The sequence below is a fragment of the Falco naumanni genome, chromosome 9 (assembly GCF_017639655.2).
Source record: "Falco naumanni isolate bFalNau1 chromosome 9, bFalNau1.pat, whole genome shotgun sequence".
In the NCBI taxonomy this organism is placed as follows: domain Eukaryota; kingdom Metazoa; phylum Chordata; class Aves; order Falconiformes; family Falconidae; genus Falco; species Falco naumanni.
The window spans coordinates 13408397-13432889 of NC_054062.1; the positions used below are offsets into that span (position 1 = coordinate 13408397).

The 24493-nt window shown below is 46.2% G+C and overlaps 1 protein-coding gene across 2 annotated transcripts in view; it reads left to right on the forward strand.

The window, feature by feature from the left end:
- The window catches only part of PAX2 (paired box 2), an 87608-nt gene that overhangs the window by 17276 nt on the left and 45839 nt on the right, over positions 1-24493 (forward strand). For both annotated transcript variants that reach the window (XM_040606276.1, XM_040606277.1), the window contains exons 4-5: positions 16466-16551; positions 18628-18747. In XM_040606276.1, the coding sequence (XP_040462210.1) occupies positions 16466-16551; positions 18628-18747 (206 nt within the window). The remainder of the gene's footprint in view (positions 1-16465; positions 16552-18627; positions 18748-24493) is intronic.

Genomic DNA, 24493 nt, shown 5'->3' on the forward strand with positions numbered 1-24493 from the left:
AGCCCCTGTCTGTCACACAGACAGAGCAGAGGAGGGGGCATAAGAAAGGGACAATGGAGAAGTCGGAGGCAATAGGAGCCAGGAGGAGGCAGGGAGGTGTCAAGCCTGATGCCCTCCTGGCTCTGGCAGGGGCACGGCTTGCAAGGGAGGTGTTCACCTTTGGCCTTTTATCTCAGCGGTGTGTGCTGCAAGGGAAGGATACTGATAAGTTGTCTAGATTTAGACTTGCTTTTCCTAGTGTCCCCGCGCAGACAAACTCAAAGCTTTTTATAAGTACTCAGGGGGCAACCTCTCAGGGCCCCTCAGGGTGAGGGAGGAATAATTACCCCTACCACAAGGAGGGCTGGTAGCTGCTCCTGATTAGGTTTATGTTAGGATCCGAGGCTCAGGCTTGATGGCCTCAGTATCTCGCAAGCCATTCTTAGCAGTTTTTTGGACCAAGCCAGCATAAGCAGATCCTCCTAAGAAACGCCGAGTTGTCTCAGCAGTAGATACAGGTCCCCTCAGGGCAGGGCTGCCAGGGCTCCTGCACCCCTGGGCAGGAAGGTGCCCTTGCACAAGCCACATGAGACCCATGTGCACTGGCAGCCGGGGCAGCCAGGGCAGTGCAGGGCAGTGCCTCCAGGAGACCCAGCCTCTCGCATCAGGCGAGCACTGTGGGTGCTCCCCCATCCCCATGACCAGTGTAGGGATGCTTGGGCACGGGGAGGCAAGCGGAGAGGTCAGCACAGTGCAGGAACCGATCCAGATCCCATACACCAGGGCCGGGCAAGTTTCTGGAGAGCTTGAGACACGGAGGGGTCTGGGGCTGAGATATCTTCTTCCAGCTGATTTCTCTTTTATTTTTAACACCCAGAGAAACAGATGCTGAGAGCAAGTCAGTCATGCAGTGAGCATGTGGCAGAGTTGGGAATACAACCCAGATCCCCTGACTCCCAACCTCAGGCTTTAACCACTAGACCATGCTTCCCTCTAAGCCACCTTGAACTTTCCTCGGTGAGGATGGGGGCTACTAAGCCTCTGTGGGCTGCAGTTTACCAAGCTGTCAGGAGTGTGCTCACTGGACCGCCTCACCAGAGACAGCCTTCCTCACGCATGCTAAAAAAGTTGAAAAGAAATTCATTTCATGGACGGTGGCTGCTTAAAAAAGGCGATTCCAGCATATGTATGTGATAAATGTTAACTGTGCATTAATCGCATTAAAGAGGACCCTATAAACTTTTCATTTCTAATTAAATTCTGGCCGGTGATTCTGGCGAAGCCAGCACACTCCGGGCCTTTGTTTATGTGGAAAATTAAAATGCAAATACAATGGAATTTATTTCCATTACTAGAGTGATATGCTGGGCTCCTCTGTTTAACAGCCTCCAATTATTTTCAAACAGGTCTCTCTCCCCCTCCCCTCCCCCCTCTCTCCCTTCCTCACTCCCTCATTTTTTTCCTCCCCCTATTACCCTGATGCTGCTACCCAGTGTGAGGGGTGGAAGCTGGTAAAGCAGTGGGTGGGCTAAGGATGGTGTCATCTGTTCAAGGTCAAATGCAGGCAGGAATACAGAGGAGGGAGGGGGAAAAAGACTGGGAGAGCACAAACAAGCAGGCAGGTGAAGTAACAAGACTTGAGCTAATGCAAGGAGGAGTAAGGAGTTACCTGTTAGCAACCTCACTGAAAAATAAAAGCTAAACTCACTGGCTTGCCATATCCCAGCCATATAGATGACCTGACTGAGAGAGCTCACAGGTCTTTCCCTGATGGGATATTTTGGTGAGAGGGTGCAGCTGAGAGCTCTCTCTAGAAGTTTCCTGGATCTTTCACAGCCTTTTTCATAGACTTTGTCTGGATGTGGCTGCTGCTGGGCCAAATCCTGATGGCTGAGGAAGCACAGAACAGGCCCAATGCCAGACACATTGCCTGCACAGAGCAAATAAATCCACGCGGCAATGACACATAATCATCAGCTGAAAAATAACTGAACTTTCTTGTTCATTTCCAAGGGACCAAATGTGGCTACACAGTCTTAGGGCATTAGTGCACAATATCCACACAAGTCAGAAGCCATTGCACAAACCCAGAGATTCATCATACATTTAAAATGTCTTAACATATATATTTACTGCTAAACGCTGCTGACATAGAATCCCATTCTTTCTTACATATATAAGAGACCCAGGTCAGCTCAGACATGGAACACTGCCAGGCAGTCATGCACAGATCAGAGGCATCTGCTAACTGACACGGATGCCCTTCTATGCATTAATACAGAAAGTCACGCAAGAAGACCCTTGCAAAGGCAAGTCTTCATTGTAGACATATGTAGTCGTTTGTAGATCCCATCACAGGCTCAGTCAAATCTATTTGAAACTGCACAGTATAGTCTTGCATATATTTGTGAAGAAACCTAGGATATGGAGACGTCGAAAAACGTAACTGAAAAGCCTTAGCAAAACCCCTGCGTGCACCAGAAGGTGCACACACCTGTAAGCGCATTCACACAGCCGTAGAAATACGCTGACACACACAGACACATGGTTATTCACAAGCAAGTGGCCGCAGACCTTGAAGCGTGCAGCTGAGAACCGGCCACACGTGCCACCCTAAGTGTCACACACGCGCGGGCAGCGCACCCTAGGCACACCCCGCTGGCAGGGAGAGCTCGGGAGCCAAAGGGATACTCTTTTAGTGCATGTGAGCATCTTAAGGAATCACCTAGTGTAAATGATCCTGCCCCAGCCGAGACAGGGAAACAGGAGAAGGACACATTCACTTACAACACTGAAAAGAGGCCATTACCCAGTCAAACAACCCAATCCTTGACATCATTATTCAATACACAGGAGCCCTGAAATGCACACTAACTCAATCACAGAGACACACGATTACAAAATAATACTGATGGAATCAATGAGACAGACATGCGGTCATACAAAGCGCACCCACCCCGGTGTTAATACACAGTAACAGCCACCCAACAGGCGAATACAAAACAGCCATTCACCACCACAATGGCAAAACACGGCCGTTCTCAAAGGAGACTCAAAACTCTGGCAACAACCCCCACCCTCAGCAGAGGGGGCTTAGAGCAGCACTGGGGGTGTGGGCAAAACCTGGCTGCTGTCAGCCTAAGGAGTAACACATAGTCACAGCCTCGCCAGGAGGTGCCCAGTGTGCTCATCTCCTAGTGAGGCTGGTGGACCCCCAGAGCATTCAGCACCATGCAGGATTGCACCTGCAGCCATTGAAACAGACCCATCGGTGAAGTGACACCTTTGCTTAATGACCAAAAGGGTTATGTGGTCACTACTAACGCAGGCAGGGGTGCATGACATTCAAGACTCATCGTAACACAAGCCAACACAAGCCAGCAAAACCTACTGAGTATCAGAAACGCCACACATCCACGCTATGGATGGATGCAAACGCTGCTCTGCACTCAGAGCCACAGAACCATCTCACAGACGTGCCTCTTCAGAACAGCCCAGCCCTCTTCCCGAACCACAGCACCACACCCAAACCCATCACAGCACTGGTGTCTCTCCCTTTCAGAGAGGAAAAAAGCGAAGTGCCCGCATAAAGCATGCTCGTAACGCCACAAATAATCAACCTTTCTTGCGCCTTGCAGGCTGTACCACAGCATGCTAACCCAGGCGCTTAACACGCGGCCCTAACGGCCGGCTTTTGCAAATCCTGCATGATCTTCTGGGGAGGGAGGCAGGAGAACTGGGCTCTGACGTCCTTTCCCTGGCACAGCAGGCATCCGCTCATACCAGGTTGTGTGCACAAGAATATGCTGTTACTGAAAAAGCCCATAAGGCTGGGGGAAGACTGCTGTCGGTTCTGTGTGCCTGCGTGCGCTCTGTGTACAGGAATTCCCCTTCCTCTGCTGAGTGCCGCTGCTTGTAGCCATTAAAAAGCCCAGGTCCTCATGCTGGGTGTTCAGTGAGTATTGATTCAGTCTGCAAGCAATTTTAATATTTCTTCAGGGACTTTCCAGCAACAGCACAAGTCATTAATTCACCCTCCCAAATTGCTTATTCAATAGCAGGAACATGGCTCCTGAATAAAGTCCCAGAATTTATGTGACTCACATGAGTCAGGAGGTCAAACAACTGTTATGGAGCGAAGTTAAAAATCCAAATAAAATATTGACACTTTTTTGGGGAGTGAGAGGAGGGGGAAGGGGGAAGGGAAAGAAAAGGTATTTAAAATAGGGTTTTGTTGCAATGCCCCCAGGATAAAGAATGGAAAGAGATTGAAGACAAGTTGGAGTTTGTAAAATCAATGGGATTTATTGCATATCCGCTTGGCATTTAATAACTCCTTCCTTTCCACCTCCCCCTGCTCTGTATGTACATGGGGAGATAAACTCTTCAACAAAACTACAAATAGCCATCCACAAAGTACACAGATGGGCACCCAAACCCCAACACATGAAGGCAGGGATGTGCAGGGATGAATATTACTGTAAAGCAGTGGCAGAGCATCACAAGATTTCCTTAGGACCCAGAGTCTTGCCTGAGCTAGGCAGAGCCCATCACATATGGCGTTACTTATGCCCATGTAGTAGCAGATAGTCTATGTCCACAGTCTTCGTAAAGAAAAAGAAGGGAGGGGAAACTGAGGCACAGAGTGAATTAAAAGAGCCTGCGCAGTCACACAGAGCCCATCAACAGGGTGGTGGGATCAGGATCCAGATCCCCTGATGCCCAGTTAGTGTTTTTGCTGCTGAAGGACGCTGCCTTTTACAGGACTGAAAGCACACACAGTGACGGAGATCAGACTGCAGGAAGGCATCCATCTCACAGGAGGGACACACAAACCACACTAGAAGAAACGCATCCACAGACACTACACAAGCCCATCCATATGCAGATAGATGCACACGCTGATACAAATACATCCATACTTTTACTGAGCTCATTGCTATTCAGAAAGCACTGCAGCCAGATTACACACACAAGCGGACACACACCTGCAGACAGACAGACAGACATGCCAATGACTGCGTGTACAAGTGCACATACATGCACATACCTGCACACGCTGACACGCCAGCGTAGCCTCATACAGCTGTACAGCCACACCGAAAAGGCCATGCAAACCGATGTGTTGCTACAAAGCTAGATTTTGCTTACAGTGGCCTCCTTCTAGCTAGGTTTACGTAAATGGATGTCCCCACAATCTCAAATGCATTCTGCATAGGCATATTAATACATAGGACTGTCTACTTATTATATTATACTGGTAACTGTTTCAGTGAAACTATGCTAATTTTCTACCAGTCAAAGATCTGAGACTGTAGGAGCTGTCAAACAACATTTATTCATTAGCACTAACACCACAAAAAACAAACTCACAAAAATATAGCCTAACCATCTAATCAAATAATACTTGATGGCTTAGGGATATTGAAGGGGGCTTTCTTTGCTTTTTTTGTTGTTTTTATTTGTTTGTCTGGTTGACTTTTTAGCAAAGATTTAGCGCGGGTTCTTTCTCTGAGTCGAGATTTTCCAAATGGCAATTTTTCAAGGGCTTTATTGCATTGTGATAAAAATAATGTTCAACGACATTTTCCTCCTAAGACATCTTTTGCTAAGACATCTTTTGAGCAAATACACAGTGTGGTTTTAAAATTAAGCAAGGTAATTAAAAGTTTGAAATTTCCATAACAATGCTTAAAAATGTTTAATATTTTTGCATTGAAAATACGCTTCTGTGTTATTTCTAAGATTGTTTTGTTCATGATCGATTTTGCAACTGCCCTTTAAAAATTGCAAGATAGAATCTTTGGGCCAGCTTATGCTACCTCCTGTCTTCTTAGAGGACAATATATTCAAGAAAAAATGTAAAGGCAGTGTACATCACCTCTGTTCCCCTGTTCTCCTCTGCCTACGAATCCTGCCTGCATCTGATCTTGTCCAATCCAAGTTAGATCAAAAAATGAAACACAGGCTAATTTACAGCTGGAGGTATTCCAATTGATTAGGTGAACAAGTACTTAATTCAGATTACAGGGACCATGTTTTGAAGTAATGGAAGTGGATAAAATCACTAAAATTCTCTAGAACATTGTGATTTTCAGAAAGAATACGTTGTAATTTGTAATACAGCATTCCACAGCAAAAGCCTAAACTGTAAAATTTGAATAATTAAATATTTATAACCTAGGTTTTCAGACAGTGTTAAACAATTGCTGTGCCTCTTCTCTGTTTACCCCAGCCAGTGCCTGGCTCCATGTACCAAGCTCTGGACAAATCAGTCTGAGAGATCACTAAAGCTCATGGGGAGAAAAGTTGCCTGCATGGGGATGCAGGGATGAGGAAACACCTGTGCATGTGGGGGGATCATTTAAACTGCTGCTCTGGGGAGGCTGTTTGTCAGCTCGGAGTTGTTGAGGGAGTCTCAGCTGAGATGGTTTCATTGACAGGGAATAGTCAACAGGTGTGTTTACACAGGGGCAAATGACAAACTTAATCTGAATTAACTTTGCAAGTGCATTGGTTAAAAGCATTAAAACATTGTTTGGATGCTCATTCAAAATTTGAATGTCCTAAATTGAATTTAGTTTACTTCATTTCCAGAGTGAATTAAGCTAAACTAAAGCTGCCTTAATTCTAAATAAGGGAGTCAAAGGTGTAATGTAGTTTAACTAGACCACTTTAATTTTCACATATTTAGTTAATTCAAATTAGTCATTTTGCACAGCTGTGTGTAGGTAAACCCTTAGACTGCTAACTCGTATGGACAGGGACTGTATTTATACAGGAAGCAGGAAGATGGGTCCCAAGACTCCAGTGTATGCTATCAGCCATCGCCACTGTAACAGAGGAGGGCAGGAATGAAAGGTCGCTGAAGGCCTGCAGAGCCCTATAGCTCTGCGGGTAACTGGGTGGATGCCAGCTGTGCGGTTTAGAAATAGCTCACAAACTTACACAACTGTGCAAATGTACACACGGTTATGGGTCTTACCATACAGCAAGGTTCCACATTAGTTATGTATCAGTATTCAGATACGTTAGATATTACATCACAGATATTATAGCCTCGTTATGGATAAGTTCTAGGTGGTTATAACTTATTTGTAATAACTGTGCTTGGTGCTGTACAAAAACATCCATACAGCTAGCTGGTGATGGTTACAAGCCACAGGTCTGAACAGCCTATTCACACATTAAACTCCGTTAAAAACTGTAACGGTTGAATAAATGTTTATTAATTCTTCATGGGGTCTGAATATATAATATGAGACCCAAACATCTAACTCCATATAGCCACAGTTACAAATGCAGACCTATAGGCAAAGATAGATAAAGTACGCACATTGTGTGGTAAATTAAAACATACAAAGGGACTAACGGTAGTGCATTTGCAAACACAATACAGATACACAACATATAGCAAACATATATATTTGTTTATATATATATTTATGTTTATATATAAACATATAGCAAACAAAACATATAGCTCGTGCTCTCTAAAGGTTAAACCTGATAGTAACTTGCATACGTCAAGCCTACCAGTTACAGGTTTGTCTTTCCATTTCAAAAAGATGGCTTTGTCCTGTAAACATGAAAACCAGACTGCCTGCTATGGAGGTGGGCACCGGCTTTGTGTTGGGATGTAGCAGCCATGCCCTGAAGTGCTCGCCTGGGCCTGACTGCTTGGGGCAGTATGATAAAGCAAGGAATAAATAATACCAAGAGCAGTGAGGACTAGAACAGGAAGGGAAAGATTCAGGTTCTCTGTGGAAATTTTCAACTTCTCAGTGTGCTTTTGAATCAGAACTTTGATAAAATTCTACAGCTGTATTTCAGTGTAGTTGGAACCTGCCACTTCAATCAAATCTCAATATATTCTTCTAATTTTTTTTTTAGCATAGTCTCTCATTCACCCTAAACAGGCCATTTTAACGGGAAAAAAACAATTTTTCCATTCTGAGAAGACTTAAATTCTTCTCACGATTTCTTTAAAACCCAAGGTAAAAATAATATTAGATCTAAACTGACACATTCCCAGCACTGTTTCAGTTTGGATTTTGGCAAATGTCTGCTGCTAAGGGTTGTGCTATGAAGCTTTCACCAGCTCCAACGAACACCAGGGAGGCACACACAGCGACGCCCCTCAAAGGGAATCGTTGACTTACCCAGCACACTCAAGTGGAGCTCTGCAGGACACAGAGATAATGCACAGCTAACACACAATCCTGCCGAGACCAAAAGTTAGAAAGTCCTGAGTCGATATCCTCCAAAATGAAGAGACTGGCATAAAATTCACAAGGCTGTAAATGAGAATGTATTTGGGTTTTTTCCCTTTGCCTCCAGTTCTGGCCACTTGGGAGGCAGCCAGGTCCCGCTTCCACCTGGCCTTTGCAGCTATGAAAGCCAGAAATACCTCGGTATTAAATGAAAGCTGAAATAATTGCTTATCTTCAAGATCTGAGGCTTACACAAAATGGCATAACTTGCAAGAGGGCTGAGAATGTTATCTACATTTATCTGGTTCCTCCCAGTTCAAGACTTCTTTCCTAGTACACACATGTCTTCTGTTAATCAAAATGAATGTCCACAAGGAATTCAGCATAGACTCCTGAATTTTAATAACTGGAAATGGGCTCAAAGCAAAGCTTTCAATTAAAAGTTCCCATGCTCCAGATTAAGATATTTAACCTTGGCAAGCCCATGTGTTTCTGTAGGTCTCCTTAACTCACCTGCTGGCACAGCTGCTGCTGCGACAGCTCCGGCCAGTATTGCGTGGCTGTCACCGGTGTGCTGGCAGCTCCTGGGGCTGTGCCCCACGCCAGCCCCATGCTGCTGCTGCGACGCTGCTAGCAGGACCCAAGCCAGCCAGTCCCTAGGGAACAGAAGATGCTGCTTTGTACTGCAGTCATTGCAGTGTAGGTGTACTCTTAGAAAATGGTGAATGCCTAAGAGCTCAAAACCTTCCGGGCATTTTCACGGCAGAAACCTCTTGCTAGTGAAGGGTACCTAGCCACTGGCAATGCTTCTCTCCTGCTCTCTTCCTGTGGCTTGTTGTTTTTGAAGCTTTTGGTCTTTTGCTGCAGAGATTATGAGTTTGTAAAAGGGGAATGGTAGGTCTGTAGCTGCTGGGATGGATGCTTTCAAGTGTGCTGTGAGTTGAACATCTGCTCTGTGGTTGCTTGTGATATCAGAATGTGGACTTGATGACCCATTGACCCAGGTGGTTCCTCCCAGGCCTGTGTTTCTACGTCCAAGATGAGCGGAACTCTTTTTGTCCTTTAAGATTTCCTTAATTCACCTTAAACCCAAGATGTCAAACACAGCCAGGATCAAGTTGACTTCCAATATTTTGTAAACTGTATGACATCTTCTAGATGTTTGGATTTTAATGAATTTCTGGCTTTCCTGACTGTGAAGAAAGCCTTCCAAACGTGAACCGAGTGTAATAAAAGTAGAAACACCTGCCTGAGGACATTTCTATGCTGCAGTCACTGCTTGACTGCAGCTCATGTAGATATACTTTAGCCAGCTTTAAGGCAGGCAGCCCGGGCCCCGATGGCTCTGTAGCACAGCTTTGCACAGCACAGCAACTATTCAAGCACACCTTCTGCTTCCCAGGTGGGTTCTGTACCCTAACAAATCCGCCTGGATGAATGGGAAAATGTTTCTTAAAGCTTCATGCAGCAAATTCTGGGAGGTCAGGCTAGGCAACCTATACACATGGGGCTGACTGCTGTCAACCACATCAGTACCAGTGGCATGAAGTTGTGTGTTACTGCTCAGCAGAATGAGTTGGCAGGCTGCCCCCGCTGCCTGGCAGATCTCCCCCCTTCCAGAAGGCAGGCATCTTCACCTTTCTCTCCTTTCTTCCACCCCTCTTCCTCACTTCTGGACTTGTACCGTGTAGCACAGCAGTACTGGAATGGGCAGAGATCTGCTAGAAGCTGAACGTTAATGCTTTGCTCAAATTAAATGAAATAAAACCATATGGTGTCATCATGGGTCACTGATTTAAAACAACAAAAAAAATCCTAGCTCCTCTCTAAGCCCTTCAGATAGTAAAACTGCTGCTGTGAATTCTGCCTCTCCGCAGAGTGCAGCCAAGAAATGCAGTCAGAAAGAAGAGCAGGATTGGGCTTTCTCTCTCTGGGGTCTGGAGTGAGCAGGCTGACCTGGAACACAGCGGCACATTCTTCCTTGTGTCTTCAAGCATGATGTCAGCGTAGCTCTAGTGAAGTTGACAGACCTACACAGATTAACAGCAGATAAGGGGTCAAATTTTCTCAAGGAGGGCTGGGACTGTGTTTTGGGATATGTAAGGCATCTCCATTTCAACCTCTCATCTATTCAGAAGCTTCAGGAAAACAGATAATCCCTCTTCAGGCACCTTTTGGGACTGTCAATCTGTCTATCTAATCAAGTTAATCTCTCATAGTTGTGCTTATATACTAATATAGTACATGATCACCCTCCTTCTCTCTCCCATTCCAAAAGGTAGGGAGAAGGAAATGCAATTTTCATGACAGGAGAGAGTTTGAATGTGTGAATATTGCTTGTGGCCCCTGAATATGGCAGGGTTTGAAGGCATTCTGCTGCCTTGGCAGGGAGCACCAGAGCCGCAGGCCAGCTAGCAAGGAAGCTGAGTCTGCTGCTCCTGCCAATGTCAGCTGTTGTTCTGAGGGCTGCAAGTGTTGCAGTGGGTTTTCAGAGCAGTAGGAGAAGCTACTTGTCCCCCCCACATCCTAATGAAAATTATGTTGTGGCTTTTGGGGGGCAACTGCCACTCTCATCTTCCCAACTGCATCTGCTGCCGCAAATTCAAACGTGATCACCAAAGCCAGTGCAGCTGAAATACGGCTCCTGTTGCCTTTGCCTATCTCCCTTCCCTTCACGTACAGCCACTGTCAGCAGGGTACATGTCACTTCTGCTTCAAGCAGGGGAATGAAGCCAATACTGTGCTACAGCTCGCTGAAGCACTTACTTGGCCCCTGTTATTGCAGAGTCTGAGCCCTTCACTCCTCCTTCCAGCTGTCCTCACTGTGCCCCAGGTGGCACGACAATGCTTCTATCTTCACACTTCAGGCAGGAAACAGAGCACAGAGAGAAATGCCATTTGTCCAAAGTCTTGACGAGAGGTCCATGACAGAGCAAGGAACTGAAGCCCTTTCCCTAAGTCGGATTAGGCTCTAACTATCAGACTTTCTATTTCCCATCCTTCACCCCCAAATCCCTTGGTTGTTTTCCCTCACCATGCTATGAAGCTTGCTTTCCATTTTGAACTTGGTGCAAACAAGACCTTCACCCCCCCGCCCCCTTTTTCTTTTACTCAGCTGTGAATTCAGATGTGCCTCGACCCATGCACAGAAACATGACTCTCTCCCATTGGAGCTCCTTCCATGTTCAGAGATCCTTATGCCTGCTCAGCACCAGTCTGCAGCTGGGATACTGTTGGCTCCATGGGGGCTGTCACCAAGGAGCCCAAACCTGCCTCTTCCCATCCCATGTTCTCCTTCTTTTCCTCAGGCATGCTTTGATGCCAGCATCGCTGGGATGGTAACGAGGCCCTTTGTAGGAGCAATCTGATGCAGAGAAGGCATCACTGTCTTGCTTAGCCCTGCACTGAGTCCCCTGCAGCCTGCCTCGTCCCTGCCGCCGGCACAGCCCGCGACTCAGCAGAACGGCCCTGCACTAATTAAGCAGTGTGGCACAGCAGGGTGTGTGTTCCTTGGCCATCACAGCCTCCCTTGGACACACTGCAGAGAAAAGGCTGAAGCTTCGCAATGTTAGCCTTCCAAGAACCGCTTTAATTGCCCAGTAATGCACACCCTGGGGCCTTGTAATGTGCTTCTAATATGGAGCATTTAAAATATGAATACTCCAAAACAATTACAAGGAGTTTGGTGCTCTGCTGAGTGTATCCTTCCACTCTGAAAAATAATCCATGACAAAGGAGTATGACCAAAGCGAGGATACCAGTGCTTTCCGAAATCTGTTAGGGTCTCCTCCGGGCAGCAGGACACACAGCTCTTTCCCTTAGTGCAACTTCAGTCGGTTCTTCCAGGATTAAAATTGCTAGGCTGGGACTCCAGAGGAGTCAGACCCACCTCCTCTCCCTCTGATCAGCCCTAGTATGATTCTTTCTATTTGTGATACTAATGACTCTGCCAGTAATAGTATGAGAGGAGAAACCACAGAGTATGTCAGGCCAGAAGAGAGTTTGGATAGAAATGTCAGAGAAGCAAGGGACGTTTCCTGTGAGCTGTCATTTTTTTAGCAAATAATTTCTGGACATGAATTTACAAGGAATAGAAGAAAGTTCTGTTTCTCAGAAAGGACTATGTCTCAGCTAATTTTAGCTTCTAATATTTCTTTCTACATTCTTGACCAAATTTGATTAGTGCTTCTTACAACTGTCATACTGGGAGAGATGATTTTTGCCTGTCCATCTGTATTCAGAACCAGCAAAAGGAATTGCATTAAACCAGCTGAAAATAACGAAATAGAAATCAAACATCAGAAAATCACGATCTGATGCTGAACGTTTAAGAAAGTCAAAGGCATTTGGAAACAGGCAGTTGGTTTCAGCTGGAGCTGTATGTGGTATTAACTCTAGAAAAGAGTTACTACAAGCCAGCTATGGTAAAACTCATGAATTCCAGGAATGGATGTGTAATTCACAGTACAGTACTACGTACTGCAATGACATTATATGCCATTACTTAAGATAATATCGCGTATTAAATTCAGATTGTGAAATGAAGTTCAGTTGCTTTACTGCAATCAAAGATCTATAAATGTCCTGTTGCTGAAACTTCAGAAGGTTATATATTAAATCTGTGTATATTCTCTGAAACTCAAAGTAGACAACTTGTGCAAAAACCTCCCACTGGAAAATGAAAAATGGGAATTTACAGTAAATACCAGTTTATGCCCCTAATTAAACGCAGACACTGTTACTGGAGTCACTGACTGTGATGGAATTACAGCAGGGATGAATTTAGTCCAAAGTGACAATTTCTTCTGGAGGAAAGAAAGGCGTTTGAAAATATTGGTGCTTACTTCGAGAAATCAGCACTGCTGACTGGTGTGCCAGGATTTGTGACCCTTCTGCTTTTGGGAAGGGCTGAGGAAGTGTTCTGCAAAGAAGCTTGTTTTTCTCCAGTGTCTAGAGGCAAGAACAAGCCATCAGAGGCAGCAAGAGGTGGTCAAGGTTTTGCTCCCTCTTACACAGCAGTAATCCAGAAATCCTGGGTTTGAGGCAGCAGAGCTGGCTTAGTGCGTATTTTAGTCTCGGGTAAGGGTGTGAAGCTTTCAGCAATCCTGAAGTTTAAAGGCAGCATTATTATGCTGTATCTGTTGCTACAGGATCAGGTCAGCCCTGTTCATCTCTCATTTGCTGTTTCATTAGGTGGTCTCGTGTAGGACAGCCTCACTCAAAGCCTCTTAAAGCAGCAACAGCAATGCCTAGCTATCTTGCTGTTTGTCACTATCCCTAAATGCTTCAGCCCCGGGGGACACACTGCCGTGTTCCATGCTGAGCATCAGGGCCCTGAGATTTCTCCTCTTTCCTTACACACTAGAGTTCGGCCATGACTGCAGGACAAAGGAGCACTCCTGGGCAGAGCCTCTTCAAAACCTGCCTCTTCTTTTAGCCATAGGAAACGACCTTCTGCCTGAGGCCTCATTAGGCTTGCTGTTCATTTGATACCAAGAATTATCTGACCCAAGCCACTGGAGGCTGCACAACCAGAACTGCTCCTCTTTGCTCACCATTTCCAAGCGCTTTCCCTTGACATAAAACCAGTTTCGTTCTTAGGAGGGGAACGTTTTTGAACAGAGCCTTTCACCCCTGGGTCACCAGCTGAAATCTGGCCCTGGTTGGTAGTGACCAAAAATCATTACCAGCTGACGGCTACTTGGTGAAATGAGCTGGTGAGTCTCATTCCAGTTCCCACTGGACACATCTCAGTAATCACAGTCACAACTGGCAGTGACTGGCATTCTTAGCCAAGAGACCATGAACTGAACAGGGAAGGAAACTGAACCTTCCTCTTCATCCTTTGCCGGGGTTTTTGAAGCATTATGGACAGGCATTTTATATCGCCATTGTTTCACAGGCTGGTTTCACTCTAAAAGGCTTTTTGAAACTTCGCAATTTTCATGCAGCGTGGTTCAGCACAGCCTGATCGGCCATCTCAGTATAATTAGGCTCATCTTATGGTTCCCCTCACTAGAAGCTGAGCTGTCTGATGCCACCTCCCAGTACGGATGGAAAATCTGATGTCATATCTCCATATGAATAGAACCATCTGATGTCACCTCACTGCTAACAGGATTTTTTATAATATGTCATCTAAGGCTGCAGGGATAATCTTCTAATCCATTCACTATGCTACACTACAATAGAACGTAACACAGTATAATGTGTAGGTTAACTTAGACACCTTCAGGCAGATTTTGGATAGACGGATGGACGGATGGATGGATGGATAGATACATTTATACAAAGTATACATACATTATATCACTCTATTGATTTTTAAAAAGTTGCAGGTTTGCCTGGCTATAATGAGATTTTTGAACTTTGTGTTGCGATCAATGAGGGGAATATTATTGGCCTGGAGAATTGATATACCTGCTCTCTGTGGCTTGTTCTGCTCCTGGACTGCCCCTGCCCCCAAGGTGTACGATTCCATCAGACACTTAACCTCTTTTACAGTGTCATCAGGCTAAAAGGAATCTAATAGTGACACGGGACTTGTGCTCAGCACTCTGGCACTATTGCTTTCCTGTCACAAATAATTTATAGCTTTCTATTTCCATCCCCTTGCCTGCACCCCATCCCCTCTTTCTGTTTCTCTGGGCTGGGGGAAATCAATAAACTCACACAACCAGAGTGGCACTTCAGGGGGTTTTAGGGGGAATGTGAGAGGAGAGGAAAGAAAAGAGAAAAACAGAAAAGAAAAAAGTTGTATTATTTGCCCTAGCACAGACTTCTCAGATCAGCTCCTCAGCTAGTGCAAATCAGCAAGACCTCAGAATCTGGCCCTGAGGCCCTCGGACACCTTCTGAGCTCCTCAGCAGCTAAGGAGTAGGGCCCCTGGTACTGCTGAGCTGTATGGGGTGAAGATCTGGATCTCCATCCCCAGCTAGAACCTTGCCATTCCCTGCCTCCAGCTATGTCCCAAGCAGCCTCTCTGTCACTTCCAGCTACTGCCTAGGCTTCATCACGTGTGTATCGGAGTTTCCTAACTTGCTGAGGTGACAGCGCTCTGAAATACCTTTCTTTTCCTAAAAAGATTTCACTCTCAGGAGTTGTGCTTTTTAAAACATGCCTTCTCACTGCCTCTGCTTATCTCTATCCATGCCATACCGCTCACCAGCCACACACTCACTCTTTGAAGTTTTGCCAACTTATTCTACAGAATGAATCTTTAAGGGAAGATCTCGGGTGGGCAGGGAGAATGCGTTATTTGCTTTCACTTTCTGGAAAGATTTTTTGGAAGAAGTTAAAGCTAATATAATGCAGGGCTGAGAGTTCCAGAAACTCAGGCTGAAGAGCATCTGCACTCTTCACCCTAATTGGAAAGGCTCATTTTAATGTCAGAAAGGAATCTGGCCTCCACAGGTCATGGCTTATTTGCAGAGTTCCTTGCTGAGACAGTCGTCCCTGGGTCACAGATACCCAGCACCCGCCAGCAGGCAGGGACCTTGCCAGCCAGGCACTAGGTGCTAGTGATTTACCTTCACCGCTGACGTCAGCTGGATTTAAACCACTGACACAAAGGTGAAAGATTTCATGTAACGAGAAACGGAGCACTGGCAGTTCAGTTTATTTTAATTCTGAGCTGCATTATGAGCTCTGTGGCATTCACTGAGACATCTTTTTGAGTTCCCGTGCTGTGTTCATTCACCACCTGATAAACACCAATTTTTGCCCTCTTTGTTGGGGCTTCTTTTTCCTGGTGATCTGTATCCCATCACCACTTCCTACAGGAACCTTCTGCTCCCACCTTCTCATTTATCAAGGGCAAGGGCTTTGGCAAAGCCTTCTATCAGTACAAAGCCTTCAGTTCTATGCCAGAAAGGTATTTTTTCAGTACACAACAAAATTAAATCTACACTGTTTGTAAATCCCACAGTGGCTCTACTAGCTGCAAAGCCTGGCTTGTGATCATGCTGGCAGATTAGGTCATAAACGATACTGCAGTTGCTAACACACAGGAGATCCTACCTCATTCACCGAGCGCCACAGTTATGCAGGGAATACCCAAGTTTGGGGAAAAGATGACAGAGCACAGCAAGGACAACTTGTTGGGAATGGGACCATTGAAACAGTAGAATCAGAACCACAAGAAGGCAAATGACGGCACTTTGCTGCACCCAGAGCTCGGATCAGGCCTTCGGGTTCCAATAGCTGGGATTACGGGTGTGTGAAGGCAGAGAGAAGTTACAGTTGAATTCTGAAAGTGTTTTGCTCTTTTCCAGAATCATCAGAACCAAAGTTCAGCAGCCTTTTCACCCAACACCAGACGGGAGCGGGACAGGCGTGACTGCACCAGGACATACTATTGGTAAGAAGATCGGCATGAGGGGTGGTGGCAGGGCAACTGGAAATGAGGATGAAGCTTAGTTGAGGGAACAAAGTCTGAGAAGCAGGTGCTAAGCAGAGCAAAAGGGAGGAGTGTGTGTGTGTGTGAGAAGCCTCAACAGAAATCAGAGGTTTCTGTTCTTCGTTGCCCTTGTTGCATTGTAGGGAAGGTAATCATGGCAGAGAAACCAGCCCAAAGCAGGGGTTTGCCCAAAGTGGTTCTGCCTTAACATCCATTTCATGGTCATGCTCTCCCCTTCACCTCCCCAGAGAGGAGTATTTACTGCTATCCTGTCTAAGAACCAGTCTTCACCTTTTGTCTCCTTCTTACCCTGACTCTCTCTTCCCCTCTCTCTCCCAATTTCTCTTCTCTCCCTTTGCTGAAACTGGTCTGTTTCTTAGAGCTAGTAATACACAGACACGGGTAAGGTATTCCTGATGCCTCACAACTGAGTTCTTCATTGTTCTAGCTCTGCAGTCAGGTATCCCATGGGTGTATTTCACTGAGAAAATGCCTTTTCTGCTGGGGGAGATGGGTTTGTCGAGGTGAGCAGAAGATGGAGGCTGTAATAAAGTGACCAAATGTCTCCTGGTCTGCTGTGTTTAAAGGTACTGTGCTAGATATGCAATGAGGTACTTTTCACTCTGTGGGCCGTAAGGTGCATATGTCTGCTGTTGCTAGTACAGCTTATCCACTAACAATTCAGAGCAGGAAAAAACACACAGTATTCTGGGATACTGTGAAATACAGTGGCTTATTTGTGGCCTTAGATGCTGTCTTAGATTGTGTTGGTTACTGAGAATCAGTTGCTGTACAAGGATTTACTGGAAAGTGCTGGTCTGCAGGGGACAGAGCTGGCAGATATAATCCTGTGCACAAATTGTGTTCAGGAGCACAATGGAATTAACAGGCCAGTATGGAAGAGCATTTCTGGATGCCCTTTTAGTCTGGACTTGCTCACTGGACTGGGAATCACTGACCACAACAGATGGATTGGCAGGTATTATTCCTTCTTGGAAAAGTAGCGCAATGTCTAGGGAATGCATTGGCTGAGATGGGATAGTGATTGCGAGTGCTGCTGCTGGAGTCTCTCATTGCTCTGGGATGTACTGGGAAGTGTGGGTCTACATTGGATAGTGTTGACAGATTCTGCTCCACCCTGGAAGGCTTGTATTGGAAGTATTGATTGCTTCAGGTCAGTGCTTTATGAGCTGAATGATGGGTAGTGGCCTATAAGAGAATCGGGACGTTCTCCCCATTACAGAGACACACTGGGACATAATGAGCATGCCTACGGAATGCATAGCTCTACTTGTTCTATAGTCTAAAGCCCTGATTATCACAAAATGATAATTTCCAATCTGGATGATGTGTCATTTCTGATATATTGGAAACTCACGAGCAATCTCGGACAGCCCTGAGTGGCACGAGGAGCCTGCCTGTTGACATTGGCAAGTGCCAAAGGAAGACACTAGATTGTTACTGATCTGGGTCGGAGTGTGTATCACCGACTCACCATTTGTCGAGTAGGGAGTTGAAGTGCCCAACGCTGAAGTTCTTCTAACCTATGCTAAGTAGGTAATTTTTCAGCGAGTGTTTTGGGTGGACATGTAAGAGGCTGATCTGGCTAACACAGAACATGGTGCTCCTGGTGGAAAAATGCTAAGAGGAAATAATCTGGCAAAATACAGATGGCCTAGGAAGTCACAAGAGAATGTGGCCTGTGCAGCATTGCACTCAGTTACCATGGCATGCACTGGGAAGCCTGATTGGAACTGGGGTATAACAACAAGGTTTAGCTTCTTGGTGGAATACACCTGCTTGTTATTAATGGCCTTGTACTGGAAGGCTGAGGAGCTACGGTATAAGAACGGACTGGCAAAGCTGGGATGCAGCAACATTAGCAGTAGAGTGAGTATGAGTCCTTCAGTGCGAGGGACTGGAGTCTGCTTAGCGCCCAGGCTTTCCTATGCGACTGGTGGCATGTGTAGCTTTCAGCTGGGGGATCCAGCTGTGCTGCTCTCCTCATGGCCCTTTTTCCCTTTTCCTTTTGTCCAGTGCCCAGCACAGCATCCCCTCCCGTCTCCAGTGCCTCCAATGATCCAGTGGGCTCTTACTCCATTAACGGGATCCTGGGGATTCCTCGGTCGAATGGCGAGAAGAGGAAACGTGATGAAGGTAGGGGGAGGGGAGAAGCTCATCCTCCCTTTTATATTCTTTGTCCCCATGTACAGGCTCCAATTTCAGGCCAAGGTTTGCAGCTGCTCCAGGGGCTAGATCAGTTTTAGCAACAGAGACCCGTTCCCCGCTACTGCCCTGCTGGCTTGGAATGCTCTTCTTCCGAGGCCCTTTCATGACAGGCTGCGTCTCCAGACATCTGCTCGGCAGGCAGAGAGCCGTCTCCATTGCTGGAGCTGATCCCAAGTTCATTCACTGCTGGAAACGGCTGGAACTGAACTCCCCAGGTGCCAGCAGGTGCCCGGACTTTGAACTGCGGGTAAACGTGGTTTCCCCGACTCACTCGTTTTCAAACAAAATGCCATCTCGGAGAAGCACCAGCAATGTGGGAGTTATCTTTCATTCCCCTTGCAAACAAGTTCCTGCCCTGTGACGTGCCATGAGCTACATTAGCTGGTGCTCATAAGGGCCCAGTTTTCTATCGGTAGCATCTACCACAGCAGAACTGCCATGCTTGCAACAGTCTGAAAGCAGAACAGGAGGCCTCTGAGTACTGTGGCCCTAAGGCTGTTATCCAAGCCTTTGCTAGGGCTCTAAAGAATTAAGATTAAGCTATTTCCTTTTCCTTCCTACCTGCTGGGAAGGACTCAGGGCAAAGTAAATCCTGAAATAAGCCAACAGCTGGAGCCTCAGGTCTAGACAGACTGAGTCAGGAGGGGTGGGTAAGGTCTTGGTGCTCTTACGGTGGCTTTGTAAACTTTTTTCCTAAAGTCTTGCTCTTTTAATTTGATGCATTAAAAAACTGAGGGCCAGGAGGTGAACTTTCCTTAAGAGTAGTGCCTGACCACTTTGTTTGGTTCAGCTCTGCCTTCAGTATGTTGTTTCCCGCTGTTGTCTGTTGCGTGGAGGGACCTCTTAGCAGTACCGGTGGCTCAGTGTGCTGTGTGTGCTATAACCCCACACCTGTGCGGTGCAAGAGAGTGTGAGGGTTCTCTGCGATACGTGGCAAGAAGAGAAAGCTCTTCGGAGAGAGATGCTGTATTTTGGGGTTTTGCTAGTAATTTTCTCAGTATTGGTTCTGGTGAGGTTCACATCTGTTAAGTTGCTGATCCAAATGAACATAATAATCCCATGAAAAAAAGGCAGTCATCATGACCCCCTTCTCCCTAATACAAAGTAGAACTAGAGGTAAGAACCCAATCCAGCTCCTACTGAAGCAAATGGGAAGATTTTTGCTGATGTCATTGGAAATTGGATCAGGCCCCAGAGGAAGATCCACTTCCCAGCTAGATGGCAGTAGGGCCCAGCTAAGAGAAAAGTGTCACAATCGAAGGGCTGAGTCAATGCCTCAAAGTCAAAAAATGTCAGGAATAAGAGGGTGCAAACATTGCAAACCCCTCCAGCATTTCCCATCACTACATATATAGGAAATAGTAACATTTCAAACTGAGTGACAAGTTTCTCTAGTGGTTGTGCTAATCTCTTGGCAGTTATTTGGGGGTTTTGTGAACCCCTGTTCTCATACCGTCTAGCACAGTGACCACCAGCTCTCAATATGGTGCCTCCATACCTCATTTTGAAATGAAGCAGTTCAGTCTGGCTTTAGCAGCTGTTCTTTCCAAATACCTGGAAAGATCATCCCACTTTAGGTGCAGCCACGCAGTCACCTCCAGCCTCAGAACCTGAGCTTTTTTTGAGCGGTACAACTAAATGCAGAAACAACCAAGTCACGATCTAAGACTCTGACACTTCACAATGATACACTGACAGTAAGAACAACTCCCTGTGTCTGTCCTTAATCCATCCCAGATTTGATTTATGAAGAGCAAGCAACACTCTGTGACTCCCTACTGCTGGACAAGAGCCCACATATCCCACTAGGAATGAGAAAGGTACCAAACAGACCTGGAGATGTTGCTTGCCTTTAGCTTTCAGAGTTTTAGATGGCAGTTACATCACACTGCTGCAACTGCCTTAGAGAACAGCCTTCATCCTGCCACCCCAGATAGATGCTCCAGGGAGATGTTGTGCTGTCCCAGAGAAACCTTGCTTGGGACCCCTAGCCAAGAGTTGAGTTATCTGGGCTCACACTGGCCTTAAGAAATGCTGAAAGACATCATCACTTTGCAGAGTTGGGTCCCAAGGCTAGAAGGGTCCAAGGGGAGGTTTTGCACAGCTGGGAACCTGCACTTACTCCTGGGCAATCTCCCCTGTAGCTCTGAGGGCTCTGATTGTGCTAGCTGAGATGGGGATTAGGAAAGCCTGGCAAGAAATCCAGTGCAGGTACCTCTTTCACGCTCATGCTGTATGCATACACCTTCTCAGTATTTCCCAGAGCTTCTAAGCACTGCTCTGTTGCAGTTTCTTCACTGCAGGGTTTATTCTTGCGTTGAAAAGCCCTTATGAGCTCCCAATGCACATCTACTTTCCCAGCATTTTGCGGGTGGATCTTCCCTAAAGGAGACAGAAGCAGCAGCATTGCTCGCTCTTGCTTTCCGCTCTGTTGGACCAGCTCTGCTGCAAGGATTCCTCTATGAGGAATGCAGTTAAGCAGAAGGGGGGGAAGTACCAAGCTGCTCCTGAATCCCCAGTTCTGAAAACCTTGTTGGCAACCTCTGTGATGGCTGGGGGGAACAGGGTGGGAGAAAGACAGAGGAGCACACCCCCTCCCCCAGGTCCTCCTTGCTGCAGCTGGTGCTTACATTAGACAGTAGCACAGATGATTAAGAAGAGGAGAGATAATTATGTGTCAAGATGATGTAGCAGAACTCCCGAGTTGGACAGAAGGAGCCAGACAGATGCATGAGGTGGGCTTAGCGATGGATGCTGACAGACAGGTGTGCCCCTCACAAGGCGTTAGAGGGAAGAGGGGAAATCCCAAACTATCAAATGTGCTGGCTGCAACTTCGAGGGTGGCCTGGGATGACCACGGCATTGAGAGTGAGCTGGCAGGGAGGTAGCTCTGAGTGTCTACTAGTCACAACAAGGAACTGTCAGATCACAAGTCTTTCCTCAAAACTCACTGTGTCTTCCTCAGGTGAGTGCCTAGGAAGGATGGTCTTGTTAAGGATTTGTCTTGTTAAGACCATGTATTCCTTTTATTTCAGTTTTTGGTCAGTGATTGTAAACCCTCTGGCTTCCATGACAGATTAGACAAAGCAGAGTTGGTGTCCTCTGATTTTTTAAATAAAATGGCTAAAAAAGTTCACCTCCACTTGTGGATGCCATTTCTTGCAGTCTGCAGGCACTGCCAATGTTGCTGTAATTTCACTCTGACCTTCTCCACCACTTACGCCCACCATCTTCCAGAGGCAGAAGTGTCCCTGGAGCATGTAATGACTTTCCCAGGACCACTGAGGGTCTTGCAGTATCGTGCTGCAGCTGGAAACAGGAATTCCTGGCTCTGCACGATCCTAATGTTGTACCATGCTGTGATGGCAGGCCAAGCTCAGCAGGGTCATTGTCAGACTTAAGCAGCAGCAATAAGAAGTCCAGAAGGATAAAGGGGAAAAGTAATACGCAAATATTTCTGTTGTTCCATAACCCCCAACTGATAGCTGAAAGGATGAGAATTGGAGTGACCCAGAGGCACTAACAAAAAATAGGTCTCACTCATGCTTGTAGTCTTGAGCAATGTATAAGGAGAAAAAGAGAGAGATGGGGAGAATAGGAAGGACAGATAGATAGATAGATGGATGGAGGGACAGATAAACAGATAATTGGGTAGTAAGAAAACAGTATTTCAAACTGCTCCCTGCATGCCACAGCATCTCCAGCTGGGTGAAACTTTTGGGATTTTTACAAAACCACTCTCATTAGAGATGGCTCTTTCTCTCCATAGCAGAACACAGACTTCTTCTATAGACACAAACTCTCACTTGGGATTCATCTTCCAGTGAGGCTTGTGCTGTAACATTCTCAGCATTACTAATCTTGGTCCTTGGCAGTATCTGCAGTATTTGACAGCATTACTGGCAATAATACCTGCCATGCCGACAATGGCAGAGATAATATCCCCCAGTATTATCGACATTAGCAGGGATCATATCTGCAGCCTGCCATTGGCAGAAGCAGACGTAATGTGTCCGGTATTATTAGTATCAGTTGTAATAAAACCCACAGGCTTGTTAGTATGATCAGTGCTAATATCAGCAGCAGGTTTGTGGGAGAGGAGGGGACGGAGTGATTGCTACTGTAAATGGCAATAATACTCGGGCTGTTTGCAGTAAAGGAATCCCCAGCAGAGATGGGGGAGCAAACCTGAGAAGATAGAAGTTCCTCCTTTCCTTTCTTCACCTGTCATTTTGATGATTAGAGTAATTTACACTGAAGTGAGTGATGCAGGGCTGCATCAGTGCAGGGGGACAGTAGAGTCACCAAAATTTTGGCAGGTCTGGTGGCATTTTGCAAAGAGTGTTAGCTGTGTCAGCCCAGGTGGTTCACTGTACTCTTCAAAATGGGGTTCAGCTATGCAGAACAGGGTGCTGCCTGCTAGCACTAGGAGCATTTACACTGTCAGTCCCGTAGCTGCAGGACTTTCAGCATCACTGCCCTTCTCTTGGGTGCTGCACGCATAATTTTCTGTTACTACCACAATACCCTCTACTGAGAAGCATTGCTTTTATTATAGGTGGCTTTCTTTTCCTTCCCTCCAAATGGGAGGATGCTGACTGCAGGGCAGGGTTTTGACAGTGTTCAGTTTGGGCTTTTCCTACCTGGCCACGATCTCATTTTCCTACTGGGAAAGCAGAACCTCCTCCGTTGGGTGGAGTGTGAGGCAGGGAGATCTGCAACACTCCCAGTCCTGAGAACTGTTTTTTTAGATACTGCCCCAGGACATAGACTGTCTTGAAGAAAATTTTGAACTCAATTGTTTAAGTGGAAAGTAGTGCAGAGAGGAGAGATGTGCAATGTGTTTAATAGGGTCTGTGTTTTTGAGCAGATACACAGCAGCTGGGTGTGCCACTGCAAGTATGATCCCATTTGTGTGGTTCACAGTGGAGATAATATAATTTGGCAGATGTAGTTGTGACATCTCAAGTGACTTTGTGTCATTGTCAGTGGCATCAATATGTGTTTGCTGGCAGTGTGGCTGTGGTTATCATGTTGTTGTAACTGTATCACTATAGGTTGTGGGTCGGTGACACCACTGATGAGATGGAGTGTATCACTGCTTGCTACACTGCCCTGTTACACTCAAGGCCGTTACACCCTTCACAGAGGTGGCTGTGAATTGTTTCTGGTGGTGTGTCTGCATCGCTGCATGCGGTGAGGTTGTTTCAATGTGGTGATTGTTGGTACACTGGTGCAGGCTGTACTGTACTGTCACTGCAATTCACAGAGTTGTTACTGCAGCTGATGTAATGTGTTGATTGACAACTGACTGTCACCTGGCCACGAGGGTGAAGTCAATATGGCTATGTCACTGCAGCACTGTGTTGAGAATTGTGTATTTTCACAACATAGGACTGTATTGTGCCACAGCATACTGGGGTTGTTTCAGGACATACAGCACGCTTATGCTGGCATCTACAGTATGATGATGCTTTACCAGTGCTGTAGTTGTTCTAGTACGGAGAGGTCTAGCCCTTAACTGTCCTGTAGGGAAATGCATTCATTTTCCTATGCTGCCTGCATACATTTGCCAAGAGTACAAGTGAGTCATTCCACTTGACTGTATCATGGCATCTGATGTATGTTCACCTCTGGGTGTGTCAGGTGTCCCTGTTCTCCCAAAGCCGTTGTG